The 23,806-nt window shown below is 33.8% G+C and overlaps 2 protein-coding genes and 2 non-coding genes across 6 annotated transcripts; 3 read left to right on the top strand and 1 right to left on the bottom strand.

The window, feature by feature from the left end:
• The first annotated feature begins 304 nt into the window (after nucleotides 1-304).
• On the top strand, nucleotides 305-377 carry TRNAT-UGU (transfer RNA threonine (anticodon UGU)). Its single transcript has one exon. It is a non-coding gene; the product is annotated as a tRNA-Thr (tRNA).
• A 1,184-nt stretch (nucleotides 378-1,561) lies between these two features.
• TRNAS-GGA (transfer RNA serine (anticodon GGA)) lies at nucleotides 1,562-1,648 on the bottom strand. Its single transcript has one exon. It is a non-coding gene; the product is annotated as a tRNA-Ser (tRNA).
• Nucleotides 1,649-6,435: 4,787 nt separating this feature from the next.
• On the top strand, nucleotides 6,436-15,963 carry LOC100253776 (bifunctional 3-dehydroquinate dehydratase/shikimate dehydrogenase, chloroplastic). 3 transcript variants are annotated; one of them, XM_002270019.5, is made up of 10 exons: nucleotides 6,439-6,782; nucleotides 8,818-8,923; nucleotides 10,610-10,828; nucleotides 11,450-11,790; nucleotides 12,356-12,419; nucleotides 13,532-13,640; nucleotides 14,466-14,615; nucleotides 14,988-15,136; nucleotides 15,217-15,379; nucleotides 15,722-15,963. In XM_002270019.5, exons 1-10 carry the CDS (start codon nucleotides 6,568-6,570, stop codon nucleotides 15,763-15,765), a joined length of 1,560 nt encoding a protein of 519 aa, XP_002270055.1. In that variant the 5' UTR covers nucleotides 6,439-6,567; the 3' UTR covers nucleotides 15,766-15,963. The 3 variants fall into 3 exon arrangements, with proteins under 3 accessions (XP_010660001.1, XP_002270055.1, XP_019080266.1); XM_019224721.2 differs by lacking the exon at nucleotides 6,439-6,782 and having other exon boundaries at nucleotides 8,851-8,923; nucleotides 9,279-10,828; XM_010661699.3 differs by lacking the exons at nucleotides 15,217-15,379; nucleotides 15,722-15,963 and having other exon boundaries at nucleotides 6,436-6,782; nucleotides 14,702-15,127.
• Nucleotides 15,964-18,636: 2,673 nt separating this feature from the next.
• LOC100248678 (bifunctional 3-dehydroquinate dehydratase/shikimate dehydrogenase, chloroplastic) lies at nucleotides 18,637-22,562 on the top strand. Its single transcript, XM_002270152.4, has 11 exons — nucleotides 18,637-18,766; nucleotides 18,903-19,138; nucleotides 19,564-19,669; nucleotides 19,883-20,101; nucleotides 20,193-20,542; nucleotides 20,629-20,692; nucleotides 20,783-20,888; nucleotides 21,415-21,558; nucleotides 21,710-21,858; nucleotides 21,969-22,131; nucleotides 22,225-22,562. The coding sequence occupies exons 1-11, from the start codon at nucleotides 18,752-18,754 to the stop codon at nucleotides 22,266-22,268; spliced, it is 1,596 nt and encodes a 531-aa protein (XP_002270188.1). The 5' UTR covers nucleotides 18,637-18,751; the 3' UTR covers nucleotides 22,269-22,562.
• The last annotated feature ends 1,244 nt before the right edge of the window (nucleotides 22,563-23,806 follow it).

The following is a 23,806-nucleotide window of genomic DNA, read 5'->3' as shown; positions in this document are numbered from 1 at the left end:
AATATAAAACAATAAAATAAATTTCAAATTTTATTTGAATTCAAAAAGAAAAATGAAAAAAGAAAGAAGAAAACCTTACTATCTAATTAATATATTGATTCTTTTTAAACATATAATTGATAAATAGATCGAAATTATATGTTGCTCTATTCTATTAATCGTTAATATTCAATATTTTTTTTTTGAATCTATATTCTTTATTCTTTTATATATTCATATTAATTGTGACTAGCTAAGAAGGAATAGTTAATAGCTAAGGTACCAGCAATTTACTGAATTTCTATGCATGCACAATTTCTGGTGAGCCCACTTAGCTCAGAGTTTAGAGCATCGCATTTGTAATGCGATGGTCATCGGTTCGATTCCGATAGCTGGCTTTTCTCTATTTGTTTGGTTATTGATAATGTCTCTTTAAAATCAAAGAATAAAGATTATTCTCCTTTCTCCAAAACCGATCTATTATGTCGTAGGAACTTACAACTATGAATCAAAATAGGAGTTAGATCTCTGCAAAACAAATCAAGAACAATACAAAAGGGTCTAGATATTGAGACAATTCATCTCATTATTCTTTGTAGTACAATACTTCAGTAGATTTCGCTTCATTTATCATTTAGTTTAGTTTTAATTTAAGTTTTTTTGTAAAATGAAATTTCAATAAAATAAGGAGTCTGTATGTCGTGTTACCGAGGGCCTCGTTTCAAAAAAATACGCCGTTTGGGGGCTTTACCGGGACTAACTAGTAAAAGGCCTAGAGCCGGAAGTGATCTTCGAAACCAATCACGTTCCGGGAAAAGATCTCAATATCGTATTCGTTTAGAAGAAAAACAGAAATTGCGTTTTCATTATGGTCTTACAGAACGCCAATTACTTAACTATGTTCATATCGCCAGAAAAGCCAAATGGGCAATAGGTCGGGTTTTACTCCAATTACTTGAAATGCATTTGGATAACATCCTTTTTCGATTGGGTATGGCTTCGACTATTCTTGGAGCCCGCCAATTAGTTAATCATAGACATATTTTAGTTAATGGTCGTATAGTAGATATACCAAGTTATTGCTGCAAACCCTGAGATATTATTACGACGGGGAATGAACAAAAATCCAGAGCTTTGATTCAAAATGTTTTTGATTCATCCTCCCATGAGGAATTGCCAAAACATTTGACTCTTCACCCATTCTAATTTAAAGGATTAGTCAATCAAATAATAGATAGTAACTGGGTCGGTTTGAAAATAAATGAATTGCTAGTCGTAGAATATTATTCTCCTCAAACTTAAACCTAACTAAAATAACGAGGGTTCGGTCAATTTGACCCCCCCTCCCCTTTTCGCCGAAGTAAATTGACCTATGGTAAGGGGTCAGAGATTTTTCTCCCATTCATATATCATAGATCAGCAGGGATATTTTTATTCCTTGTCCCCCCTTTATAGTACAGTATTTTATGTACCACAACAATTAGGAATAGAGAATCTATATATAAAAAAAAAGGTCTAACTGTTGGAATATTTGTTATTTGATACAGTGCGGTCAGTAACATTGGTGAATTAGGTGAAGGTACGGAAAGAGAGGGATTCGAACCCTCGGTAAACAAAAGCTTACATAGCAGTTCCAATGCTACGCCTTGAACCACTTGGCCATCTCTCCTACATAATGATTATGACCCAGAAACAGAGTGAATAGCGAGTCATTTAGATTATTGGATAGGTATGACCAATCCAATTCTAACTCTAAATATAAAGAAAACTTTTCAGGTTTGCGAAGACGACGCTCACGTCTTTTTCTGATATTTATACCAGATTAAATCAATGAATTGGAACGAATCAACGACTGGGTATATATTTTTTTGACTATGCTTAAGGATTCCCTTTTTTAGACTATGGTTAATGGATATTTTTAGATCATGATTCTATTTAGACTATGATTCCATTTCCATAAGAATTTTAAAATTCCTTTCCAATTTTAGATTTCTCAACAACAACCCCTTACCTCATAGATCTATTACAAATTCATGAATCACCCCAGGGATTTTTATATTTGTATATTTGATTGTATAGTGTATACCCACTATACACACAACACAAAATGGACGGTTATTCCATTTTCATAAAATGATTATTCGACTCTTTTTCATCTTTGGATCACAATTTAATCAAAACTTCTCTGTATTTTGGTCGGTCGGCCTTATCTTTTAATGGGTACAAGGGTGGGTGCTGCCTTCACATAAACTCATATAATGCCTGTCCACTTCTCTGCTCTCTCTACACCACTACCCCTTTTCCTTATAAACTCACTATTTATTAGCATACATGAGCTGCTATTGCTTTTGATTTTATTTGGGATTATTGGTTGTCTCTTCATTAGATTTTCAATACTTCCATATTTCCCCCATATTTTAACATTTTGCAGTTGGAAAAGGATTGTATTTCAAACTCACTACTCATGTGTACATACACACTATAGTTTTAGTTTTATTCGTCTGAGTTGTGGGGTGGTAGTTTTACTACTAAAATTGCCCTCAATAGAACATACTGAAGGTATCATGGGTGTGTTGGATTTCTATAACCACATACTGGAATATGAATAAGAGTACGTTTGACAGTGATTTTATAAAGTATTTTTAGTCTTTTTAACACTTAAATTTTTTTTATCTTTTAAGTAAAAAAGAGACTAAAAACATTTCCTACGATCATTGCCAAACGCCCTCTAAAGATTTCTCATGTCTCAATTTTTACACCAAAACAACTATAAAATATCACAAAGGACTGATTCTTGAAAATTTGTCATTTTGAAACTTCAATCATAACCAATGATATCACAACACTCTTTTTATATGTTAATATTACCCAATTGTCTAGTTCCAAATTTCATATTAAGGGCGTTGAGAGATGCTATTAACTCTGACTACACCTAAATATCTAATATGAAGATATAGGTTTTTTTAGTTCTTACAGTAGGGAAGCCACCATAGTCCCCAAGGCTCTTTGATGTCCTTGGTGACAACACTATTAGCTGCAAGCCTAACCTACAAATTCTCATCCAATATAATAGGCTATATCAACAAAATAATAAAGAGATTCAGTGCTAATCCAGGATCTATCATTGAATAGTTTACACACAATTATTAAGTCCATGTGTAACCTAAACAAAGATATAACGTTAGCCATCCTCTCAATATTAGGACCATAAGTCGGACAAAGAATATAACATAAGAAGAGAGTGCAAACAAAAACAAGAATGTCAATTGTTAGCTCTATTTCTTTATTTGCTAATGAAATTAGTATACCAACAGACTAATGTTAAAAGAGCATTTATAAGAAATAAAGTTTAGTTTAGTTTTTGACAATTTAGAGTTGTTTTCATGATAGTAAGTTATTATCATTGCTTGAATTGACAATGTTTGTATCTTCTTTATTATAGACTACTTTTATAATGAACTTTGCTAACATTTGGATTGTGTCATTCATTTATTAATCTTTGTGAGGAAAAACTAATGACTTCCATAAAAGTGGATCAACCCTTTATAAAACAAACTATCCATTCCTTCTTAAAATACAAAGTCGATGAAGTTAGATTGGAAGAGTGTTTTTTTTTTTTTTTTTTCTAATCATAAACATAATTTGTTACAAGTTTGAAATATTACACATGTTTTTTTGGTTTCAACGAACTCAGTTACAGGACATCCAATGACTTTTTCCATAGCGTCAAACAAGGTTAAGATAACTTAGTGAACTCCATTAGCAATTGTAAGTCTAAGCATATTAGACTTATACCTATATTAATTTCATTAATCGATAAAATGACTAAAGAAGAAGGAATTTTAATATCATTATTACTTGAATGTTTAATAGCCAACATGAATGAGACATTAAATTGGACAATAGTTTGCATTGGTGTTGCAACATATTACACAGTTCACTATTTGGTCTTTTAATACCACTTTCTTATTACATTTTGTGCGTGCATTGTACCAAGGTTCATTCATATTGTTGGTATTGACAATTGTTGCTTTAAATGAATAATGAATTTTCTATAAGTTTGAACAAACAATAGTTTTAATTTGAGTATCATAATCAAAGAAATATAAATAGGTGTTTTTCCCTTGCATAGGATGTCATATACCTTGAATTTAGATAATGGTCATTCTATTAAATTAGAAAGTGTGATGCGTTTTAAGGACATAATCTTTGTTGGGCTAACTATTCTTATCATACTTGCATTCATAATAGAGTTTGACTTGCAAATTAAGTTTGCAATTCATATTAATATGATATTGGTATATGAAGGTAGAGAGAATATTTTTTTTTTGGGAGACATTAACTTTTTAAAGTGTACCATTATTTAATTTTCACAACTTCTTCTAAATCGAGATTGACATGAAGTGAGGTAATCAACAATGTAGATAGGCATAAACTTCCCTAATTATCAATAAAATTTTTAAATGGTTGATACTGATAGATATAACCAACAAGTAAAAATATATATAAAAAAGTTAAATAATGTGTAATGTATATCTTCATATGTTGTGATTTTTGCTTTTGATAATGTAATTATTGGTTTATAAGCAATTTGCTCTTCTAATAAATGACCTCCATTTCTTATAAGATCTCCCTATAATGTTAATATAGTTGTATCAGAACTACAATAAATATGAATAAAATATGTTATAAATTTATAACTATTAGAATCTAAAAACCCAAATATTAGTTTCCTTAAGAAAAAAAATATTAATTTTAGAAGAATATAAATATGTATGATGAATTCATTAGTGTAACATTGTGCTTATAAGTGTCACCAAAAACTCCGTATCTCTTTATGAAAACAAAAGGATCAAACTTCACAACTAAAAAATCTAGAAGGAAATATGAAAACATTGGAATGTTAGTATCTTAAAATTGTAAAAATAAAAGAAATTTCCCAAATAATATATATCTACTTATCTATTAGATCGTTGGTTTCTAAATGATGGTTGATGTCCCTAAATTGGATAAAGTTGTACATTGTGATAGGTCAATGCTAATTGTAGCCTCCTCTACTCAAAAATGGATAGATAGTGTCAACTCAAGAGTGTCATGAATATTTAGAAAATTAGCATTCACTTATTTAATCAATCTATTTGAAATAAAATATGTTTTTTCTTAAATGAATTCTTTCTCAAACATGTCAATTGCATTATTGAATAAAATTGTTTGCATTCTTATACCCTATGGGAACATAAAAAGATATTTAGATGCATACTTAAATTAAACAAAAAGTAAATTAAAGTAAATATGAACGTAATTATAAATAAACTTTATCAAATCTTATTATCCATTAATATTATCTTCCAAAGTTTCCTGGATCTTTTTAAAGTATTATATAGTTTTATTGATCCTCAATAAAGAACAAACACTTATATAGTTCAATCCCTATGAAAATGTCGAAGCATGCTAAGAGGTATAAAGCATCGAGTATTAATTTCTTCATTTGACATCATGGTTATAAAAAAAAAATTTAAAGAATAAAATTAGTTATGATAAGAAATTTAAAGGTATGAAACAAAGGAAACTAATTAATTAAAATAATTAAAAGTACAAAATATGTGCAAGTTCATTATCTTCATGGAATTAAGATTTCTTTATATACCACATTCTTAGTAGAAGATCCTTTGCCAATGGTACATTTGGAAGTGTTTTATTTGATGATAACTTTTATTGTTGTCATTGAAGTGTCATGTGATAATGCAACATATAATTGACAATGTAAGAAGATATTTTGTGGTAAATATGTACTAACATATGGTATTGTTTGAACTTATGCTTTGTTTATAATCATTGTAAAACTAAGTCAAATTGACAATTGAGATTATTTGAATTGGAAAGGATATCCTTCATTTTCTGTTGATAAAAAAAAGTATTTTTTGAAGTAACACTTGTTTTCCAGCATATTGTCCTATTATTTGTGTCGATATTACATTTGGCTCAAAACCTTTGCACACTATTCCAGTTCTATTGCAAAGCCCATTTGCTGGATCTAAGTTCCTTAAGAGTATAATATAATAATTTTTCTTTAAGACTAACGCACGAGAGGAATTTATTTGGTATTATGTATCAAAAAAATTTTCTTGATAATAATTTTGAGTATCATAAACTGTAGGTTGAAACTATAATATGTTCTAAATTCCTCTATGTGAGTAGTTCATTTAGCATGAAATGTTATCCTTAGTTATTGCAAGGAAAGCTGGTTGTGTGATATATTCAATTGAGTCGACATGATCTTTAAGAATATTTAAATATAAAGGGTATTTTTGGAATAAAATTATAGGCAAACACCTCATACTTTCCATAGTTGGATGACAATGATATGATATATTTTTATTATAGCTGTTTAGCATATTTCGGGAATGGTCAATCTTGGAATTCGAATAAGACCCGGCACCCTTGGCTTATCTGCAATCTCCTTCTCTAAATACCCTTATTAGCTTCCTTTATATCCGCTCTGTTGTTCAATATCTTTCGGCCACTGATTGTTTTATTTCGACTTCTACTTGTTCTGGATTGTGGGTTTTTAATATATTTTTTTTCCGAATGGATGATGTTGGAGTTTTGAAGAAGGAAACGATGATTTGCACTCCATTGATGGGTCAATCGGTCGAGCAGATGGTGAGAGACATGCATAAGGCGAAGGTGGAAGGCGCTGACTTGGTTGAAGTCAGGCTGGACTATATAAACAACTTCCACCCTCAACAAGATCTTGAAATCATTCTAAGAAACAAGCCATTGCCAGTGATGATCGTTTATCGGTATAGCTAACTGTCATATTTAGATATATATATATATATATATATATATATATATATATATATATATATATATATATGTTTGTATTATGTACTTGTGTGATAAGCTTGTTTTCTGCCATTGGAGGTTTGTGCTTTGAATTTTTTTTTTCTTTTGAAACTTAATTTTGTAGTTCTTGTTAGGTAATGTATTTTGGGACTGGGAGTCATTATCCAACGTGAATTGTGAGATGGGAAAAAGTTTAATGGCATGGGCTTCTTCTCTGGGTCCACATTTCTGACAAGGTTTTTTATGTAGGCACCTAGCCATTTGTGGCACATTGATGTGGTTCTCATACCAATATTTTAGACTCAAATGCATTAGCAATTGTACGCAGGGCCAAAGTTTTCGAACTTTGACAAGGGTGTATGATCAGATAATAATGTGGTTAGAGCTAAAATTAAGGTATTGGAATGGCCATAGCAATTGGGTGCTCGTGGCAAAAACCATGATGCTGGTTAGGAGATTTATTGACATCATAGTGAGGGTGCTCAGCATTCTCATGATTCAATGACTTTTGGAAGATTTCATTTGTATGGTGTGTAAAAAGTTACGAAGTTTTGATATGGATTTGGGTTCGCTCTGAAATAGATAGAATAGTTCATGCTTGTTCTGTTCACAAATAATTAGCATTAAAGAAAGGGTCAGGATCCACCATCGGATGAGTCTTATTTAATGGATGATGAAAATCACTTTAATTAAATGATTTTTAGTCATTTGATTTGTGTTTGAGATTCAATGGCTACAATAATAGAATTTGGATTATTTGAATGTGTTGAATAAACTAAGTGAGACTCATCATATAGTGGATCCTGATACTTTTTTGGTGCTGATGTGGTGAAATTGGAAAAACACTGGTAATAACAAGGCCCACAGAGGAGCCAAAACAATCTTGTCTAAGATATATGCTGAACTTTATGGTTTATTTTTGGAGTTAAAAAAATTGGCTGTTTCAAATAATTTTCATGTTTCACTTAGGTTTATTATGAACTTTCTGTGTCAATTATTATACTTACTCTTTGTGCAATTGGCTTAACTCCTTTTCAAGTTTAAAAGCTTTTTAATAAGTTTGTCATTTCATATTTGGTTTAGTGTTAAGTTATACATTGCGTCAAATTACTTGTCTACTGTATGTGCAAGTGTAACCTATGTCATTATTCATTGTGATTTGTTAGGTGTCTTTGTTGTACTATTTTCTCAAACTGAAGAAAACATAGGAAAAGTAGTATAGGTGAGAGTTCAGAGGCTGTGTGTACTTTGGTGTGCCCATTTTCTAGGTGTTGTGAATCTATTTCCTCTTTGCCCATCAAAAAGAGAAAAAAAAGGTGATAGAGTTCATAGGTTAACATGATAATGTTAGACTGCCTTTAGGAAGAACCAAGTTGTACTTGGTGTAAGTTTATGTGGCAATTTAGCAGGCAGTTTTATGCCAAACTGATATTAACTGGCCTTTTTCAAAATGATTATCAACATCATATTAATTTCAAAACTGAAATTTTAAAGGCAGTCTATATGGCTTTTGTCAGGATTCTACCTTCCTTCTACCCTTGTTTCCAGTTATTTGGTCAGTTACATGATTCTTAGTTCAGTGCTCCAGGGCATATCTTCAATTTACTTAAGAGGCACCGTGTCTTTTCTACTGGCCCAGTCCTTTTTGGTCTGCCTATGAAGTTCTCTACTTGAAACACATTGGTCCTCCTTACAGGTTATCATCAGACTTTATCAGACCATCTTAAGTGACCTCTGATCTCATCCTTAAGTGGTGTTGCTTCTACCTTTTAAAGAATATATTACGTTATTATTTTTATCTTTGTTCTTTTTATATTTTTTTAATGTTATTAGAGTGTCCTCATTGCCTACCATCTTCCTGGTGAACCACTAAGCACCTTTCATTGTTTGAAGGGAAAAAAACCTATACACAAGTGTCCTAGTATGGAAATTTAAACCTTAAAAACTTCTATCAGGTCAAATATTATGCAATTCCAATTTTCTTTTCAGGCCAAAATGGGAAGGTGGTCAGTATGAGGGTGATGAACACTCAAGATTGGAAGCACTTCATTTAGCTGAAAAATTAGGAGCTGATTATATTGATTTTGAGCTCAAGGTAATGCTTAGATATTGACATTTTACTTAGAATAGGAACAAATCAATTGATTAATGCCATTTGAGTTTTTTTTTTTGTTGCATTATTTTCATCCTATTTATCAAGGTTTTATGCATCCTCTCCCAGTAAATTAACTGCTTGTAAGAACAAAGATCTTAATCTTGGCATTTATATTGAACTTTGAACTTGTTATTCTGATGCCTGCTAGACATCTTGCCACAGAAACTTGTGGTATGTTAAGAATATTGCTGTGAATACCTAACTCCAAAGCCATTGGGAGTGAATCCATTTAAAGCATATTGTACTTCCAACTGTTGAGTTTATTGTTGTTTGATGTGAAACAGCTTCCATGCAGGGGAATTGCTTGTTGATCACTCACATGGAAGGGCTTTCATCTTGACTAGTTACAATCTTCCCCCTCTTATGGTAGGGAAAATATTAATGAAGTTAATGAAGCTGTCCATCCAACAAGAGGGGCAGTTATTTTTAAAAGAGGGATGCTAGAGAAATTAGAAGAACTTCCTATAGAGTCTATCAATCCTGGTAAAAAAAACTGTCCAGAAGCATCTATTATGTACTAAAAACTAGTAAATGCAGTAATAATTTTCATTCCTAAATGCATCAAAAGATTATAAACACATGAAAATTCACTGTAATCCACCTATTTGCACTAAAATCAAAAGAGGTTATGTTGAAGAGCAAGACAAAGGATGGAAGTTTTGCAATATTGACAAAAATTTTGAAAATATTCCTATGTGATAGACATAATGCTTACAAGGGGAAATAATCTGAAGTTTCTGAACAGGGTAATTAGGAAATAGACCTGGTTTCATGGGTCTTGGTGGTTTTTCACAAGGCTACTGTAAATGGAGCAAGATCAGCATGTCTATGGATCACCTTCTGTACATTATAATAATTGCTCTTCCTACACAGTCACCTCCTTGGAATTATCAATCCAAATTTCAAGTATTCATTCTGATTCCGTAAATCCTTAAGTTGATGACATTTCTAACACAATATGGTGTTCCTGAACCTAGTTAATAATGAATTCTACATATATTTGAATCAGCATTGGAATCAATTCCGTAATAATACTAAGAGTCATTGTACACTGATATACTAATGTGCGAAAATTTTACATTTGGACCATTTAGAAAAACATACACAACAAACACATTAGTTGTTTTATATATCTTTGCAAGGTCATATCAACATTTATAACCCACCTCTCTTTACTGGTGCTTAATCTCACCTTAGTTGTCACTGTATCATTCTCTTAGGTAGTTAAGAAGCTGAGGAATTATGTTCTACCCTCTCCTTTTAAGTAATGGACGAGTGATCATTTAATAACCAGTAGGGAATTTGATAGGTTCCCTGGCTTTCCATTGTGCAATGCCAGGGATGATCCAGAAATATGCATGCAAGTATGATTTCCTTCTTCTTGTCTTTTATTTTTTACTTTTATATTTTTGGATCTCTTCAAAAAGGAAATTTAAAGACGGGGGGATTGCCAACCACTCTTCATCTGAATAACCACAAATGAGATATGTAGTTTCTCCTTGGCTGAACTGTCATTGATTTCTGTGCATCACAGATAAGTCATCGGGAAGGCCTTGAGGTCTAATTCTTTAATTGATGCTTTCCTGACAATCATTTCACATGAACCTGAACTGTAAGAATGTGCAGGTGGCTTCTGATTTCTTAGGGAAACAGAAGATGGATCAGCATAGCAGTAGCAGAACAATAGTGTCATGCTATGTGGATGGTGTGACCCCTCCAATAGAAGATCTCATCTGTCGTGTTGCACTTTTGCAATCTACTGGAGCAGATATGATCAAACTTGTCATCAATGCAACTAATATTACAGAAATAACCAAGATTTTTCATTTGCTTTCACATTGCCAGGTATGAGGTGGTATGGTGAAACTGCACTGAAAATATAAGTTGTAATTAAAAAATAAAAATTCAAACAAGAGAACCTCAAAAATTATAAACAAAATTTTCAATTTAGTTTTTTCCTCCTTAAAATTGGAGCTAAAGTTAGGTCAAAAGAAAAAAAAAAGGAAAAAAAATGAATGGTAAAGAGGTAGAGTTAATTTCACTCACCTTCCCTGAGGTTTGGACTAAATACATTTCACCACCATTAGTTTGAAATTTTGTAAAATACTTCCCTTACTTTGAGTTAAAGGGAAGGTGAGTGGAATTAATAATGAGAAGGGTAGGTAGGGAAGGTGGATTTCTTCTTGCTGCATTTTTTTTTTCTTGGCAGAAATGAGTTATGATAGAATACGTCTTTTTAATCTCAATGAGATGGGCATGTGAAATTAACAATGAGAAGGGTATGAGAGATATTTGACGAAATTTCAAACTAATAATAGCTAAATATATTTAGCCCAAACCTTAGGGAAGGTGAGTGAAATTAACCTTAGAAGGATAAGATATAACTTTATTCAGTCTTTTGAAATTTATGGTAGTTTCATTTATTTAGTGTGGCATGACAATTAATGCTGTTGCTACTACCTGCAGATGCCGCTAATAGCCTACTCAATTGGGGATAGAGGTTTTATGAGCCAGATATTGTGTCGAAAATTTGGAGGTTTTCTAGTCTATGGATCAATGGAAGGAAGTCCGGTGGCTGGCCTGCCTACTTTAGAGAGCCTTAGAGAAGCTTACAAAGTTCAGTATATAAACAAGGATACTAAAGTTTTTGGGCTCATCTCAAAACCAGTTGGCCACAGCAAAGGCCCTATTTTGCATAATCCTGCCTTTAGACATGTGAACTACAATGGAATCTATGTTCCAATGCTGGTTGATGATCTCAAGGAATTCTTTAGCATTTACTCAAGCCCTGACTTTGCTGGTTTTAGGTATGCCAGATGCAAACCTAGTCTCTCTAGAAGGCTAGGAAAAAAATTATGTTTTTCTGATTAGAAGTAGTATTTTGTCTGAGAACTGTGATTTTTCTTTCATTGATATGACCTGCTTTCTTTTGCACATGTGATTTTTTTTCCCTTTGGTGGTGGTGGGTTGGGGTTTGGCAGCATTGGAGGGTTTGTTTTGGAGATTGTGTAATAAATATAGATAGGCTATACAATATCCACTTATAAACTATTTTATTTGCTATAATGATAAAGAGCAAGCCACCACTATCATCAAAATGAGGCAGACCCCATCCACAGACAACAAGGCTCTTTTCCTGATTTTAGTATCTGTTGCCACAATCAAAATGACTCTCCATTGTACATACATTATTTAGATTATGACCAATAGCACTGATGAAATCTAGTTGCTTTTGTGCTGCCTCATGATTAATTTGTTTGAGATGGCTCTGTTTAGGCTAGATCTGCTCATTTATTGTAATGATCCATTTATGATTTTTCTCCTGTGGATCTTTAACATGGTTTCTTTCTTCATCATATGTGTGAACTGTAGTGTTGGGATTCCATACAAGGAAGCTGTAACTGGATTTTGTGATGAACTTCATCCACTTGCTCAGGTTGGCCTATTTTTCATGTCAAATTTCGAAATTATATTAAGATTTTATAGCTGTACGCTTTTGTGCATTTGCTTCATTTATCCAGTTCCCAATATGCGGGTGAGCTTAAGATCAATTGTCTCTGCTGGAGCTAAATCTGGATCAAGGCTTCAAACTCAGCTTTCATTTAAAAAGAAAAACAAATTTTTGCATTGGGTAACCTGCTGGGTACTGCTATACTGTGTTGTGAGCCTCTCCTCTTCGTGGTATTTAGTGCTAGTTTCCACTTTTCATTGAAAAGAAGGATCTCTTTCTTTCTCTCTCTCTCTCTCTCTCTCTCTCTCTCTCACACACACACACACACACACACACGCACACACACACAGAGGACCTTGTTGGGTTATGCTGTTCTCTGTTGTGAACCTTGCCTGTTCAGTTATCTAGCACAAAGCACATCATGTTATGTAGTATTGGTTCCATCATTTCATCTCTCTCTCTCTCTCTCTCACACACACACACTCACAGAGGGCACATCATGGTACATAGTATTGGTTTTATCATGTCAGTCTCTCTTGGAGGAACTTTCAGGTCTCTGCTATCCTTTGTTGTGAACCTCTTTTGTTCAATCTCCTAGCACAGATCACATCATGAGACATAGTATTAGTTTGAGCATTTCATTGAAAAGAACGATAAAATGGCATGTCTCTCTCTTTTTGTCTACCTTTCTCTCCCCCCTCCCCCCTCTCCCTCCCTCCCTCTCTTTTATATATATATAGCAGGGACCTTGAAGACAGTCTTGCAGTTACAAACTTCTACCAAATTTACTAGCTGCCCTAGAACCATCTTTTAATGTGACACGTTTGATTGTTTACCAGACAAAGTGAAGAGGCTTGCAGTGAAGAGGAGTTGTGCTATATTTCTAATTTGTCCTTTCATCTCATTGCAACCTCACAACAATCTATTTCCTTGATCTGTCTGGATTTTATATCATCCTGATGGGAGAGACCTGTGACATTTGATGTTTTAAACCATGATTTTGACTATCAAGATGATCTGCAATGGCAGGGGAACATAGTTGCAATTTACCCTGCGTATAGCATTGACAACTGAATCAACTTTTGCATATTTGCCAGTCTATAGGTGCTGTTAATACTATTATGCGGAGGCCTAGTGATGGGAAGCTGATTGGTTATAATACAGATTGTGAGGCTTCCATAACTGCAATTGAGGATGCTCTGAGAGGTACCAACACTGACACCTAGGAATTTCTTGAATCAACATTTTTGTGCTATTATTAAAACTAATCTAGTCTTGGATTTAGAAGGGCAGTAGAACACCGCCCAAAACTTCTTTAGATGATCCATGACCTGTGCATGTTTTAGGAGGAACAAGTTTTATTAGATTTAGCCATTCTTTAGTTGATTAGTACCTCCAGAATGAGTTTATGTCAGTTTCAGGAAGTTGGTCAGGCTGTTTGGCCTTATTTGGTAACTGTTTTTTAAATCAGTTCTGAAAAAATAGTTTTTAGGAACAATTTTTGAAAACTATTCTATGATGTTTTGTAAAACAAAAGTCTATTTGGGAATCTAAAATTGTTTTTAAAATTTTTAAATATGTTTTAAAAATAATTTTTATGTCCATAGCTTTATTTTTAATCACTATATATGTTTGTATAATTATTCTTTAAAATAGCTCTAAAAGAACAACTAAAAACAACTAAAAGAAATTATCTGAAAACATCCTGTTTTCTGTTTTCTGATAATAGAAAACATAAAATAGTTTCTGATTGCCAAGTGTGTTTTTCAGTTTTTTTGTTTTAAAAAATAGAGAACTGTTATTGAAAATAGTTGTCAAACAGGGCCTATGACTTCGGTTCCTTGAAAATCACTTGTAATTTCTCTTATCTAGTGCAAGATGCTCATAGTTAACAAATCAAGCAAGCCCCCTATTATTTCTGACGCGTGGTTTGGCATTTATTTCTGATGCATGGTTCGGGATTTCTCATTGTGCCCTTGAATTTTCTGTTGTGGTTGACTTCTTAATGTTTGTGCATCAAAAATTTCACAGAAAGGGGATTGCCAAATGGAGAAGCACCCCTTAATTCACCACTCACTGGAAAACAGTTTGTGCTAGTTGGTGCTGGAGGTGCAGGACGAGCACTGGCCTTTGGTGCTAGAAGTCGGGGAGCACAGCTGGTCATTTTTGACCTTGATTTTGGTATAGAAACTAAACATTTTCTATTTATTATGAATCAATAGTACTTTTTCCCCTATATGCTGATATTGTTCTTTATTTTGTTCCAGGGCTGAAGCTTCTCTCTGGTATAGGCCTCTCAAGTTCATTAGGTTTCCAACCAATGTGTGGCACATCACCCCCTTGGAGTGGTCATTTTCTCATCCCATTGGGAAAGCAGTGTTACTTGCATTTATGCATCCCACTTTTCCACCCCCTTTCTCCTTATGAGATGAGTGAACCGCGTTTTTATACCTTGCTGCATCCCATCATGATCATGGCCTAATGAACCAGAGAAGTCTATACCAGGAAGGATCACAGCTCTTCTTTCCAACCTTCATTGTTCTTCCCCTAAAGATAGAGCAAATTCACTTGCTCATGCGGTTTCTGGTGAAGTTAAGCTTTATGAAGATGTGGCCAACTTCCAGCCTGAGAAAGGGGCAATCCTTGCAAACGCAACACCTGTAGGAATGCATCCAAATACAGATCGAATTCCTGTGGCTGAGGTTCTCTCTTCTTCCATCCAGACTAGGACCATATTTCTCAATCTGGCTTTCATGCTCAAGATCATTTGTTTGCATTTCAGGAGACCCTGTCGGATTACCAGCTTGTCTTTGATTCTGTTTACACACCCAGAAAAACGAGATTATTAAAAGAAGCAGAGGCTGCTGGAGCCATCATTGTGAGTGGTGTCGAAATGTTCCTTCGTCAGGCCATTGGCCAGTTCAATCTCTTCACTGGTGGAGAAGGTACATCTTAATTTTCTTTACTTCTTCAATCACTTTCTCCTAATTTTCTTCTACTTCTTGGATTTGCCACACTATCACACTGACATATTGTTGATAGGACATTGCTGGGCACACTGTTGAAGCAACTAAAATTCTATCCTAACAAACTACTACAAGCAATCAAGACATTGTTCCCCAAATTTTCTCCTACCACACCTTAAGAAATTTGGTTTAGTGTCGAGAAAAACGAAGATATAAATCTTTATAACTAAATATTTGCAGCTTCACAATTTAACACATATTTTTCAAGCTTTTAGTTTCCCTAATATGATTCACTCCTACTCTTTCCCCTCTGTTTTGCAGCACCCGAAGAGTTCATGAGGGAGATTATTTTATCAAAGTTCTGATACACTGCCTCATGCAATAAATATTGTATCATGAACAGTTCTTTTCAAGATTGAATCTACAATCATCAACCAGTAAACCAAAGATGAGAAACTAATGCAACTCCTTTGTGAGATTGATTTAGTTGGAGCTAGTATATGTATGACAATCTTTATACATGAGCTTCCAAGCACATTTCAATAAGGGTTATTTGATTAAAAGGGTCTCTCAAAATCCAAATTTGAAAATCTAAGGGTTTGTTAATATTTGGTTGAATTAATAAAAAAAAATTTAAATAAGTAAAACAAAAAAATTCATTTATAAATAATTTTTATATGCACAATTAATTTAAATAAAAAAAATTATTCCATTTTAAAAATTGTACACTGGTTATAATTTTCTTAAACAAAGAGCTTTCCTAACAGTGAAAAAACATGGAGAATAATTTGTGCTTTGAACAGTAAAAAAATAGTAAAAATATTTTTTTATTGTTTTCAAAAAGGTGGTTTTTGAGGACCTGAAAAATATAAAAAATAAAAACACACCTCATTCTTCAAGCATGTTTTTAGTGTTTTTTGTTTTCAAAAACAAAAAACAGTTCTTCAAAACAACAACTAAATAGACCTTAACTTTATCTTTTTTGGCCTCTTTTTGATAAAAAAAAAAAAGTCTTCATTCTTTCCTTATAAAAATAATATTTTCTTTTAAAATCTACATAAAAATAATCCAAACGATGAATGATATTTATATAAAAAATAAGTTACTTTTAAAGCAAAAACACGAGAAATATTAAATTTACAAATTTAAGAATTATTAGATCATTTTTATTCAAATAATTCTTTCAAAAATGCAAGACTCGTGCTCAATTCAACTTCTATCCAAGTTGCTGCATGGAAGATTGATGTCTTCTGAATATAGGAGAGGTACCAATAGGTGAGTAAAAGTGTTGTTTTTAATTCAGGGAAACCAAGTTCATAGAAAAGTATGTGGCTGCCAAAACTACTATTGACCATTAGTTTAACAATCAAAAGGTATTTTGACATATCCCCACACCACCCAACAATAATAATAAATATAATAAAACCTAGTTTGGTCATGGAATTTAGTAGTCCCAAGACTTGTATGATTTTTTGAAATTTAGGTGGAGAAGATCAACAAAGTTCTTCGGTGCATGGTCCTGCTCTTCTTCGCATGCCTATCTACCATACCGTCCATGTGCACTCCATTCAACCCATGGACCTATGCAACTTTCAAGGGTGCCAAATTTAATATTATAATATTTGTTAAAAAATTTCTCAAATGTCACAATTATATTATATTAAAAAATATTTATAAAGAACTTTTGATAGTATATAGGACCAACCGAATAGATATTGTCCGTTCTAATGTAAAGGGATCCTTATGACTTTAAAATGTATTTATAAGGTTAAGAAGAACCTATACATATATAGTTGTAATAATTTTTTTCTTTATTCGATATGAGATATCACAAATATTTCTTAATGTGGATACAATGTTCTCATTGTGTTCTATGAGATTATGCAGACCAAACAGACAAACACCGTTTCTTATTCGATATAGAATTTCATAAACATTTCACAATGCAGATACAACATCCTCGTTGTATCATATAAGATTGCGAGACCAAATAAACAAACACTTCCTACGGGGCCAAATAAATCCCCGCATCGGGATCAAGGATCGGTTTTGATATTATTTGTAACAATTTACACCCAATCATATAGGTATTATCCGTTCTAGGCCTAAAAAGGTTTTCACATTTTTAAAACACGTTTATATAATTAAAAAAATTTCTCCTATTTGATGTAAGAGATCACATATACTTCGAAATATAATTTATTTATTTATTTTAGGGTAGACACTTGTATTTAAAGAAAATATGATAAAAATGCCAATTTTTATTTAAATAGTTTTTTAAATATAAAATTCAATTACGTTGAACGCTACCCCAACTAAGCCGTCATTAAAAGAACAATTATGTATATGTTCTTTTGCATAAAATAGAAGACATTTTTTTTTCTTTTTGGGACTTTGATTTAATGCTAAAAATTATTAGTCTATCTAATAAATTTTTCGGAGAAGGATGTTCAAAAAATTGAACGTTGCAATCTTCAAAAGTAGTCCTAACAAGCCAAAATAAGGTCAAAAGGCCGTGTCCCGTCACACGTCAGGATCACGGGATTCAGTAACTAGGATTCTATTAGTCATGATGAAAAGGGATCAGGTGCGGTCAGGGCCACGGTCCAGGGCTTTACCCGATGTTCTTGGTCCCAGCCGCCGGTAATAAGACTGACAGATGGGTCTAGAATTCAAAAAGTCAACCATGAAAACGTACTTGACCTGTAGTAGGGCAATTCATCGTCGATTTTCTTTTTGTCCTGGGAAAATACCTTGGCCATGATCAAATCATTGGGGGAATGGATCATCTGTACTTCCTCCAGCAAACTAATTTTTCATTTTCACAATTGAAATTACTTGCAAAAAAAATAAAAAATATGATATATCCTGTTTGGATCTACTTCTAAGAAGTTAATTTTTTTTTTTTCAGGTTTAATAGGAGTCTCAATGCTAAGAAAACTATCCAAACAAGGTGGTAGATTTATAGAAATGTATAAAATAATGGTGGTGGTCTCCTGCAATTCCTGGAGTTGGGTTTATTATAATGGATGTGCATGGGCAACATGAATGAGACCTGGCCGCCCTCTACCTAGACTTCTCCTACGAAACCACACTTCACCAAACTGAGGTGACGCAGCCCAAGTCAATACCATCGAACTTTCAATCTACCCTTCTGTCACCAAAATTGGGCTGTGCCAGTGTGCTCTTCAGCAGCTTCCAATCCTCATGGACATCTTATAGGGATTAAAGTCTAGCTCCACACGTCCATACAAGCCCTACTTCTAATACTCATATACACTGCTATCATTTCCTTCTTTCAGGCTTTCAGCAGCTTCTAACTAAGCCACTGTCCACTGAATATTTTTCGATATGGGGAGCCTCCCAGTAAGTAGTCCAGTTTTTGGTTTCTGCTCAAGCTCCTTCACCTTCCATGAACATGAGTAGTAGTTTAGGTACTCCAATGTGGTAGTTCTCTTTTTTTGCTGATGTTTGTGGTGTTTTTTTTGGTGTGGGTGTTTAGTTTACTGTTTCAGATCTTCAGACAAGTGTTAGTGGAGTTAGGAGCAACCCCACTTTGCTATGCACCCCATTGATGGGTACCACAGTGGAGCAGATGCTGACCGAGATGAGAAAAGCAAAGGAAATTGGTGCAGATATTGTGGAAATCAGGCTGGATTGTTTGAGGAACTTCAGTCCTGCACAAGATCTTCAAATTCTTATCAAACAATCTCCTTTGCCAACTCTAGTGACTTATAGGTGAATGTCAAAGTAGTTTTAATTCTAATTACAACTGATCACTCAGTCAAATCTTAAGTTTTTACCAACTGCTTCTCCAACAATGTCACACTACCGTTAAGATCGAGCATTCCACTATCCTCTCCAGTAATCTTCTAAACCCAATTGATTTGTTGCAGTGAAGTATGTGGGCTTTTTGACTAAAACCGTCCAATGGGTTTTCAATGGGCTTTCATGGCTATATATATATATATATATATAAGATTATGGTTGTTTAAAGATATCATTTCAAATTGCACCAAACATTTAACAAAGTATTTTAAAGGTTGGGCCTCAGTTCAGCACTTGAGATGTTTTAGCTTCTAAGTAACACAAAGAAAAGTTTTTCTTCATCATGTTTGGCATCCTTTCTAATGGAACCCTGCTACTTCCATGTACTTTTTTAGACCTATATGGGAGGGTGGTCAGTATGAAGGTGATGAAAACAAGCGACAAGATGCACTTCGACTCGCAATGGAACTGGGTGCAAGTTACATTGATGTTGAGCTTGAGGTTACTCTCTCATCATAACCTTTAAACACTTCAATTTCCAAAAAATCATTTAATTGCCAGTGAGACTATCAGTTCTAACACAATTTCTTGCTATGAAGTTTGTCAAATCATACATGGAAAGCTTCACTAGCTGTTCAATTTCTGTATTCATATTTGCTTAACCTATTTTATGCAAGCCTACAAACCTGGGTTACACTTTCCCTGATTTTGCAGGTTGCTCATGAATTCAATAATTCAATTTATGGGAAGAAGCCCCAAAACTTCAAAGTCATTGTTTCTTCTCACAATTTCCACAACACCCCATCTACTGAGGCTATTGGGAATCTGGTGGCCAGAATCCAAGCCAGTGGAGCTGATATAGTGAAGATTGCAACAACTGCATTAGACATCACAGATGTGGCTCGGGTTCTTCAAGTAACTGTGCATTCTCAAGTGAGTAATGTCCATCATATATAGTGCCTTACAAAGATCTGTCTAGTTTTTTATGACTCATTTGTTTGTGGAATTTCTTCAAACATCATAGGTTCCAACAATAGCAATTGTCATGGGGGAGAGGGGTTTGATTTCACGGTTACTTAGCCCCAAATTTGGTGGATATCTCACTTATGGTGCACTTGAAGCTGGTGCAATATCAGCTCCTGGGCAACCAACAGCCAAAGACTTGTTGGATTTGTACAACTTCAGGCTTATTAAACCCGATACCAAAGTATATGGCATCATTGGGAAGCCTGTTGGACACAGCAAGAGTCCTCTTTTGTTCAATGCAGCATTTAAGAAAGTCGGTCTTAATGCTGTTTATGTGCATTTGCTGGTGGATGATGTTGAGAAGTTCTTCAACACCTATTCAGCCCCTGATTTTATCTCTGGATGCAGGTACGTAGTCATACATTTTCTTGTTTCTAGCCATCAGAATAGCAGAGAAATGATCACAAAAATAATGAAATTAATTTGAATTGCAGTTGTACAATCCCTCACAAGGAGGTTGCAATCAAATGCATGGATACTATTGACCCCATTGCACGGGTATATGATGATATTTACATCCCTTTTTCTTTTAAACATCGTCTCCATGGTGATGCATGACTAATTCATTTCTTTGCCTAATTCTTACAGAAAATTGGAGCTATTAACAATATTGTTAGGAAACCAGATGGAAAGTTAACTGCTTTTAACACCGACTACATTGGTGCCATAGAAGCCATAGAGGATGGACTAAGAGGTCTGTTCTATTTTTTTCAAGCTATGAAGATTCTGTTTAGTAGAAGTATTCAGGCCTTCTCACTTGTTGTACATTTGTATCTCGGTGCCTAGGCTGAGCCAATGCAGCGCTCGAGATTTTTGGCTCTGGTGCCAAAGCGACCCAGAGTGGCCTCCCCAGGATTCGAACTTAAGATTAAGGTCTTTTTGGTTGCCCTCCTGGTACCATCTGAGCTACTGGGGACATCACTCTAGGTGCCGCATTGAGTCAGCCTAGGCACCAGAGCCAAAAATCGGGTCGCTTTGGCACCCATACAAATGGTGGCAACACCCAAATGTTGCAAAAAAGGCCGACATTTTGTTGTACATTTGTATCTCGGTGCCTAGGCTGAGCCAATGCGGCGCCCGAGATTTTTGGCTCTGGTGCCAAAGCGACCCAGAGTGGCCTCCCTAGGATTCGAACTCAAGACTAAGGTCTTTTTGGTTGCCCTCCTGGTACCATCTAGGCTAGTACAACATCACTCATTTTTTTCCTTTTGCTTTCACAGAATCAAATGGTTCAAGCCCTGCAGTTGGCTCACCCTTAGCCGGGAAATTGTTCGTTGTCTTGGGAGCTGGTGGTGCTGGCAAGTCACTCGCTTATGGTGCTAAAGAAAAGGGAGCAAGAGTGGTAGTTGCCAACCGAACATTTGGTAAGAGTGCTAGCATTGCAGCATGCTAATAATGAAAATTGAAGAAGCCTCTTGTATTTCCTTTTGTGTAATAGAATTGAAATTTTGATTTGTATGGTCTTTTGGGGTTCAATATTGTTGGGTGATAACTTGAGCCTTTTTGTAACTGCAGAAAGAGCTAAGGATCTAGCTGACAAAGTTGGGGGCCAAGCTTTGACCCTTGCAGAAATAGAGAACTTCCACCCAGAAGAAGGGATGATTCTTGCAAACACTACATCTGTGGGAATGAAACCGAAAATTAATGACACTCCCATTCCCAAGGTTTGCCCCATTGCCAAATGCTGTAACCATCCATAAAATTCACTCCATTGATTTTCACTTTTCTAAGTAATAATTAGGCTTCCTTCTGTGTACTTGTTTGATTTTTGCAGCATGCTTTGAAGCATTACTCCCTAGTATTTGATGCCATATACACACCAAAAGACACTAGACTCTTGAGGGAAGCAAAAGAGAGTGGAAAAATTATAGTTTATGGGACAGAGATGTTGATCCGCCAAGGCTTTGAACAATACAAGAACTTCACTGGTTTGCCTGGTAAGACCAACTCAACAGACTTAATTCTTTTTTCCTTTTTCTTTTTTCATTTTTTTTTCCTAGCTGATTCTGTTGTTTCAATCTCAATTTCAGCCCCTGAAGAATTGTTTAGGGAGCTTATGTCGAAACACGCATAAGAGGATATTTGCTTGGGCAGTCAGTTGTTGCAGCTGGATCTATGTTTATACCTGCCTCATTTCAGTTCCTTACCATTTGGTTAGCTATATATTCTGTCCTATGAATAAATCTTCCTTTTTAATTATGGAAGGACTTGTAATCAGCGTAATCTGAAGTTTTGTGATCCATGCTCTAGGCATGAAGATATGATCCTAGATTGAGAGGAATGGTGAGAGAAGGTTCATGTAGATGTAGTCTACCTACGTTTTTGGACAATGCTTTGTTTATTTGAGCTTGATTACTTTGGAGGGACCTTTCTTTGTTCATAAAAAACCAATTTGGCTCTCTATTGAGACTTCAGGAGCATGATGCCATAAAATCCATACCCTTAAGGAGCCAGTAAAGGACCTCGTCATTGGCTTACGATTTGAACCCAACACATTTTTCAGGGTTTCGAGTAAGTAAAATTTGGCTCTCCTTTTGCACAAGTAGTGAAATTTTTTTCAAAGCTATACCATCACAAATAATTTTAAAACTATAGAAGTGAACTCGTCTTTTAAAAAAATAAGATCGATGTAAAAATTTTTAAAATAAAAATAAATTCGTCTTTTAAAAAACTAAATTCAATGTAAAAAATAAAATGTCAAGAACAAGTTTATTATAAAAAGTGAATTCGTCTTTTGAAAAAATAAATTTATGTAAAAGTAAAACCGATGAAAAGAGTCATATTTTTATTTTTATTCTTTAAATAACTATTTTTTAATATTGTTTTTAAAAAAAATGATATATATATATATATTTAAAAAAAAATCCATTAAATTAGTTTCTTATATATCAAGCTAGCATCTCCTTGTAAGTTATCCACAATGGTAGACAATTGATGACCAAGAGGCAAATGAGACAATAGTTTGAGGGTTAAATTGTTGGCATGTTAAACTACCATCATCCAAATTAATCATCTTTTTAGATAATGGGTAGTTTACATTTTTTTTTAAACTTAATTTTAGACCCTCACTCTACATATTTCAAAATTTGTCTCAATTTTTTAATTGATACATGTTTATTTATTTTTATTTTTTTGAAGAATATTTTATAAAATATTTCTTATATTGATATGTTATAAAATAAAATTTTCTTATGGCATAATAAAAATAATGAGGAATATATCTCTATAAATATTCTATGGGAGGGGAAAAAGTTATGAAATGGATGTAAAGATGTAAAATGTATACCGAGTAGTTAGAAATATAAAAAATAATGAAAGATATATGATAAAGTAAGGAAACAAACATGAAATATTTTAGAGCTCAACATTGATATCCATTTTGTTGTCATCTATAGTATTTTTTATAACATTGTGAAATAATTCTCTTTCATCCATGAATATAAACATGATTGATTAAACCATGTTAATATCTTATATATGTTTGTGTATAGATTATTTTATCCTTATATTCTTGAACTAATATATATGTTAGCATTAAAGTTTTCGCTACACTTGAGATGTTAAGGACATGTTTGACAACTATTTTTAAGAGCAATTTTTTGTTCTTTAGAA

Source organism: Vitis vinifera, chromosome 14, assembly GCF_030704535.1.
Source record: "Vitis vinifera cultivar Pinot Noir 40024 chromosome 14, ASM3070453v1".
NCBI lineage: Eukaryota > Viridiplantae > Streptophyta > Magnoliopsida > Vitales > Vitaceae > Vitis > Vitis vinifera.
This window is presented reverse-complemented; position numbering and strand designations above follow the sequence as displayed.